Source organism: Electrophorus electricus, chromosome 14, assembly GCF_013358815.1.
Source record: "Electrophorus electricus isolate fEleEle1 chromosome 14, fEleEle1.pri, whole genome shotgun sequence".
Classification (NCBI taxonomy): domain Eukaryota; kingdom Metazoa; phylum Chordata; class Actinopteri; order Gymnotiformes; family Gymnotidae; genus Electrophorus; species Electrophorus electricus.
In genome coordinates this window covers 5,172,501-5,180,000 of record NC_049548.1, presented here as the reverse complement: position 1 = coordinate 5,180,000, position 7,500 = coordinate 5,172,501, and the positions used below count along the sequence as shown (strand labels likewise).

Sequence of the window (7,500 nt, the reverse complement as noted above, 5' to 3'; positions counted from 1 at the left end):
GTCACATGTGCTGTAATAACTGAATTCTTAACAGTGTAAATCGTTAAAGAGATTGATGTTAACATGTCTATGTTGTTAGGGTGTCTTATTTATAGTCCCAGTGTGACTAATGTTAATGACTTGTAATTAATATTTCACATTTCTCAGTTATGGTGGTGGTAGGGGCATTTCTATAAATCCCAGTTAGGAACTCCTCCTTACTTGTACATTCAAGGTGCTCAGGCTTAGTAGGATATGATCTATGCTAAAAACATATTTATTTTCTGCATGTTTAATCATGCTTTTAAAACTTTAAAAAGTTCTGTTAGCCTTTCTGGTCAAACGGTCTTTAGCGCTTCTGAGTCATGATGTTTGTACAAAAGCAGAGTCAGAAGGTTAAGAGTTTACTGATGGGTTTAAGTATTTCCATAGAGGAAGACTAAAGCAGAACAATAAACCTTAGATTTTATATTGTTCTAAAATCGTTTTGTAACTTTTATGTTGCTGATATATATCATTGTAGGTTACTGGAATAATTTGTCTACCTTTGACCATTCATAGATTTTTATTTTCTGTGACATAAGTAATAAGTCAGAATTGCATTTTTAAAAATATGTTTAACCTGTAGAATAACCTTTACCGTTTAACCACGTCTTTGTAAAAATTAACTTAATTCATTTTCATTAGGCCCCTGTAGTGGAGCACACTGGTGCTTCCAGTTGGATGACGGGACATGGGTCATATACTAGCTACAGGCGCAGGATCCTTAGCCTTCTCCTTGGACTGCTCCTGATACGGATTTGCAACGGAACTTGTGTGCTGATTTATCAGCCATTAGACAGAAATAACGGCAGCCATACAGGTCTGGATGCATTCACACCACTGAAGCGTTTTTCTTTGTGTACAGTAAAATTGCTCTCATTGAAGAGGTTTCTTCAAAGAATGATCTCCTGGCTCAGACGACTGATGCTTGAATCCAGAGTAGCTTTGCGTTGTTATTTTGGGTCGTTTCCATAAAAACACTGTAAAAAGAGCACACTGTAGTAACATGGCTAAATCAGGAGCAATGAAGGAAGCGTAATGACTAGGAATGTCTCATCGGTTAAGGCAGATAACAGGTGATGGCACAGCATCAGCCTAGGAATTATGGGATCAAGCATTTGGAATCAGTTCTACTGCCCATGCTACTCTGGGTCCTGTTTCCCTGAAGGATCACAGTGTAAAGGTCTTGAATGAGAAAGTGTGTTCAGTGTACTGTTTGCTCCACCATTTCAGGATGATCTTTGTGTTACGGTGCTTTTGGGAAAGCCAGTTGTTTGCTTTGGTTGTTTACTGAGCAACTGTTTTGTTCTCTCTCTCTCTCTCTCTCTCTCTCGCTCTCTCCTCCTCAGGTTCTAGTGACTGCATGGTTGGCATTCATGAACAGTTAAACCCTGGTGCCCATGTCAATGATGTGAAATGAGATTGGAAATCAAATTGCACTTCCGAGCGATAACTGCTGACAGGGCCATATTTTCATATTTAATAAAATCTTTCTCCTGTATAGCCTGGTTGAGATTCATGCCAATACCAGACACATTTGAATAGATTTCCTTCAAACACACTGCAGTTCTGCTGAATATTATGTTAGACATATGATTTAGAACCTGCTTAATGTTGAAGACAATTAAAGAATTTCTGAATGTTCAGCGCACTGAGTTATAGTTTTAGACGCACAATATGAAAAAACTCACTCACTGTATTAAAATCTAGAATTAAATTGGATACATATCAATAGTTTTCTGACCCTTTCAAATCCATATTCATATTTATTCAGGTTTTGAAATCTCTCACCTCCATTCAATATTCTTTTCTTTAATTGTCTCACTGCAAGACTCCAGCTCCAGTTGGTGCAAGTTCATCCATACCCCCAGATCCAGGTATTTAACACTTGTTGCTCACAGGCTAATTTTCTATATAACTTGGTAGAACAAAACTATACATGATATAATATTATATAACAAGTTGGAAGAGTAAAAGTGAAAAGATGCTGCCCTACCCCACAACCCCATATGAAACCTTGCATGATAGGCCCTGGAAGGCCTTCAGACCTGACAGCTCATAAGAGAGGAAAGGTCTTGTGGGAATGGTTCCTGCCTTATACTTCAGCCAGAGGATGGTGAATTACTGAGGAGGTCTGTGTACCCTCAGCCCTCTGCTTACCAGAATATACATGCAGCATTTTGCGCTTCTTTGCTCCTCTCTTTAATGTGGCACAAGAAAAAAGGTCGAAAAACATGTTTACCCAGTGACATTTTTTCCCTGCAGACCCATGGAGGTGAGTCTCGCTGTTTGGCATTAATGGTGTTTGCGCCAGGACAATTGATTACACAGTACAGAAGTGTGTGGAAGTTGAGGTTTCCAAGGGGACTATAGTTACTGCCTACACAAGAAGACCTTTTCTACAGACGTAACACATTTTTCAACAATAGCTTGACAATTTCCCTCATGTCCTCATTCTGTTCTAATTACTTTGGTCACGTCCTTAACCGGCCTTTTGCACTTTACATTTAAACATAAATTTTCCTTTTCTTTTTTCCATCTCAAGAACAATACTAGCATAGCTGCAACAATAACATTTAATAAATCATCCAATTAAGTTTTATTAATGTTATTAATGAACGATGGTCAAAGTGAAACTTCATCCTACACTTTCCTTACATCCATGTAGTCTATATATATATATAAAAATATAAATTCACCCTCTAATGCCTCTACAGGAACCACTGTTACCTTCACCTTCCACACCTTTTCCAGCTCTTCTCTCATCCCTGGGTATTTATCAAGCTTTTCATGCTCCTTGTTCTTGATGTTGATATCAGTTCTATCACTATTACCCTCTTCTGTTTATCCACCACTGCTATGTCTGCTTGGTTAGCCAATACCATCTTCTTTGTTTGTATATGGAAGTCCCACAGGATCTTAGCATGGTCATTTTCCAGAACCTTTGGAGGTATCTCCCATGTTGACCTTGGAACATCCAGCCCGTACTGGGCACAGATGTTTCTGTATACTACGCCAGCCACTTGCTAATGGAGTTCCATGTACGCTCTGCCTGCTAGCGTCTTCTATCCCACTGTTATATGCTAGATTGTCTCAGGGACATCTAGGGTAGTCTAAGGTAGTCTTAGAACTTATCACAATTGTCATGTTTGACTTTGGGTATGGATGTGTAATATCTTGACTTCAAACCATTATGATAGCTGGTTTGGAGTATTAGAGGATGTGCAGGTTGGTAACATCATTCTGTGTTTAATCCACTATTGACAAGCTTGCAGATCAATTATTATTCCCACAGCCCATCAGGCTAGCTACCCAGGAAAAGAACAAGCAAAAGATCTGTCTGTCTGAAATAACTTAGATATTTGAATTGTATGATGTGCAAATATTCATTTTGTTTGTCTTTCTAACCTTTAACTTTCTTTCTCTCTCTCTCTCTTTCTCTGCCCATTTCTCAATCTCCATTTCTTTCATTCTCCAGTCAGGGAGGCACTGCAGATGTCAGAATGACTTCCATCCAGTGCTGACAGTGATCATTTCTCTCAAGGCCGTCTCTTCTGCTGATTTATGAAGGGGGTATCTTTTAATTCAAACACTTCAGCAAATTTATTCCAGCAGTTATTAGTTTTTCTGTCACATGCTTCTTGGCTCGGATTAATGATGTAATAAACACATCTGTGCAAAGGCCCGGGCCATATCAAAGTCACCGTGAATGCCCACAGAAAGCAAGGAGACACAGAACCTCACCAGCCATTAACTAGCTAGCTGGAGCTCTCCTTTGTGCCATTGGCAGTGCACTGCAAATAAAGGAAGCCTGTTCACCATAGAATCACAGCCTCACCATAGAAACACAGCCTCACCATAGAAACACAGCCTCACCATAGACACACAGCCTCACCATAGACACACAGTCTCTAATTGGGCAACCCACTTGTATCTACTGCACATTTCAGTTTCTGTGTAAATGAGTTTGCCCCTGCCCCTGCTGACAACTGTTCTCCTGGTGTGAAAGGCTAGTTCTTCCTTGACTTGAGCCAGCTAACCAGGGAGGATCTGTTAATAAAACCCAACGGTGGCGAAAGCCGTTGAGAGCCGGCGGGGGTGGCGTCGCATCCAAGAGCCAAACGTGGCGATTTTGTGCGAGAGCTTCTGCACAACGGCGTCGCAGTGCCCTGTAGATGTCTCACGGGTCCTCTCTTTGTACACCGCGACATCTGAGAGCCTCACGAGGAGAGACTGTACCACATCCTTACATTAGCGTGATGTGTAAGAGCACGGTATCCACCGTGATTAAAGCAACTTATGTCAAGAGAACGTTATTGCTTGTTAAACCTTTCGCTCTGAAATGGTATGCAAGTTAATTGTCTTGCTCAGCAATAAGCTCATTCTTAATGCAGCTATTTATATTGATCTGGCTGCGTTGGTACTCCTGGGAGGAAGTGTAACTTGAGGACATTTACTGAAATAATGGTATTTTTTTCATTAGGCACTCTTACTGTAACAATTAGAGGATCAGGCATCAGGCACACTTATAAAAAGATTTTGCGAAACTGGATACTCTGTTACTGCTTCTTTTTCTCAGTTCCCTTGGCTTCAGGTTTCCTCTATAAATGTGCCGTATTGACCTGGCTTGCTGTGCTTGCTTCATTATGGAGAGATACACTGATATAGGAAACACACAGAGCAGTCATGACAGATGTCCCATAAAGCGTGGACAGTGTGGGTGAGGATCAGTTTCTAGTGTGTTTTATGCACCCATCTGCTTTTCCAATGGGCAGATTGAATGGGAAATAGATGCAAAATATGCAGCCATTTATTTTATTATTAGGAATTGCACTTGCTAACATTTGAAGCACAGGCATTTAAAACATATAAGATATTTATTATATGATGGAGAGGGTCTAGTGCTAGACATGGACGGGAATTGTATTCTATTTAAGCAACAAGTTCTGCTATCTGTATTAGCCTGAGATCTCTCCAAACTACTCTGCTTAAAATAGCCTCTTTTAGTTACTATGTGCAACCAAAAAAACTCACGCCTCCTGAGAGAGAGATGAGGACAGGAATCTCTCTGCTCCAGCCACGGAGAACCCTGGCAGGCTGGACTCACAGCGGACATATGCGCCTTTCAACCAAATCAGCTCTGTACCGCAGTGGCGATGGCAACAGACACAGAAAATGCCGCCGCCTCCTGTCTGAGCCAGCTGGGAACGATTACTGAAGGAGGGACGCTACCATCCGCCAAGCCCACTGTACCCCATTTCTAGAGTCTATTCAATAGTTTAAATCATACTGAACTTTAGAGGGACGACCAAACAGAGCTGATGATGGGCTTTGGCTCCAGATTAATTTGTGTCTGCTCGGTGCTTCCAAATATGGAGATAATTCTGCTAAGTGCATTCCCTCTGTCTGCTTTGCTTCCTTAAATTCAAGTGATTTACTGCACCTGCAGTCTCCTGGTACATGCGGGCCATGTGGCTTTTACAGAGTGAGAGCACAGCCCAGCTTACTCCGGATGAGCTCTTATTTACTACCTACCCATGATTAGATACTCATTACAGGTCTGACCATTTACACACACGTCCTAATCCCACCGGGGCTCTGCTGAACTGCTCCAACTACGGCAGAAGGCCACTGTCAAGATGTGTTGCTGTGATGGGTTCTGGAGTTGTCTCTTATGAGGAAATGTGTGAGGTTCGTATAGACACAATTTGAACCCGCCTGCACTGACTGCCAACTGAGCTGATTTTTCACTTAAAGGTGTATTGATTGGATGTGGGATGTGAGTGAATATGATGAAGGTTTGTATGGGTCATAATTCCTCCAATCCCGGCCTTAAAGTATTGGGTGGAATGTTCTAATCAGGCCACACGTCGTTTCACACGTGCTGCACCTAAGCCCTCGCTACGAAGATGGACCGGCGGCCAATGCAGGAAGGAAAAGTTTGGGGTCAGAAAGTTCCACAGAGCAGCACTGTGATGAGTTAACTGAATAACTGTTATACTCATATTGGCCTAAACTCGAATCATTCGGCAGTGTAGCAGGGATGGAACAGCACCACCTGCAGAGCAATGTCAGACAGCCCAACATAAGCCCCATATAATTCGAGGATAAACAGCCTGATGTAACTGATAAGCATACGTACTTCTGAGGAGATACTTCACTGATTCAGGCCTGCCATACGTATCATATTCCAAAAATGACATGATAAATAGTAGTGTGGGTCTGGGAACTGTCACTGCAATGAGCAGTTAAGAGGGAAAAAAAAACGATGGAATAAAAAAGCAACCACTGCCAACTGAACACAGTGTAACGTCAACTAAACATGATCTAACGAGGCCGAGTAGGCCCCAAATAAAGGCATAGTTGTACCGAGACTCCTGCTCAGTGATTGCTCCTTTACGATGCTTTAGAATGCAGCAGGCTATGTCGTAACCGCAGCAGACTTACCTGATATGATGGGAGCGAGGCGGAATATGTCAGACAGACGGCTGTTCACCGGCTCGTATGGAGAGTCCTCCAGCAAATCATTGCCTGGAAAATGAGAACAAACAACTCAATTAGTGCACTGGAAAACAGCAGCAGGAGATGATTCACTAGGCTAGATAGTGTCGTTCCAAGGCATTACATACATGAATGCAGCTCGCAGGTGCTCGAGTCCAATCTAGATGTAAATTAGCTGCTTAAGAGCAACTTCATTCTTATCAGGATAATGCTTTTTAAAAGTCTTGAAATTCAAGGTCAAATGATTTTGTATGAATAATACATAGGCCTGTAGGTCTTAGCAGGTCAATTATTTCATGTGTGTTTAGCACACGGTGAAACGCGTAGGTAAGCCGGGCACTAACTATTAATCAGATGTCCGTTGTACACAGGCAGGGGCGTGCCTACCCTGCAAACTCTGGTAGATACTCCAGAAGATGCGCAGGCAGTTCTTCTCCTTCTTCATCCCTCTCCTGCACTTGCAGTTGTACAGGGTGCTCTGTTTCATGGACTCAATTGCATTCCGGCATTCATCCTGCGCCTCAGGTTCAGCAAGCATGCTGAAGTTGCTCGCTCTTCCGGCCACGCATTGTCTCATTGTACGGTATTTGGTGCTGCAGCCGTACTTGGCCAAACATTGCTCGTGAGCTTTAATGCAGTCCAGTCGACCCGGACGAGACTGTGTGACCTCGTGGGCTTTTGAGAAATGCATCACATCTGTGCGAAGTAGGACATATAACAAGAATTAATTTGTAAGAATTATTGGCCTAACTGCAACGTTTCAAGCAATGTTAATTTTATAAACAAATATTCATATATTACTTCATAACACTTCTTGCAAAAAAACATATTTCAGTTGCTAAATTGAAATGCGTAAATACAGCATTTGAGGTCTAAATTACATTAGAAATTTCATAAACAAGTTTTAATCTCCGATCCTTTATCCATTTTATTATGCCCATTTAATGAAAAACCAAATAGTTTCATAAGCAATATAAC

General features: G+C 41.7%; 1 protein-coding gene across 2 annotated transcripts in view; it reads right to left on the bottom strand.

Moving 5' to 3' along the window:
* Positions 1-7,500, bottom strand: part of gfra1b (gdnf family receptor alpha 1b) — a 19,441-nt gene that overhangs the window by 11,178 nt on the left and 763 nt on the right. For both annotated transcript variants that reach the window (XM_027029902.2, XM_027029903.2), the window contains exons 2-3: positions 6,910-7,218; positions 6,469-6,552 (exon numbers count right to left, since the gene is read on the bottom strand). In XM_027029902.2, the coding sequence (XP_026885703.1) occupies positions 6,469-6,552; positions 6,910-7,218 (393 nt within the window). The remainder of the gene's footprint in view (positions 1-6,468; positions 6,553-6,909; positions 7,219-7,500) is intronic.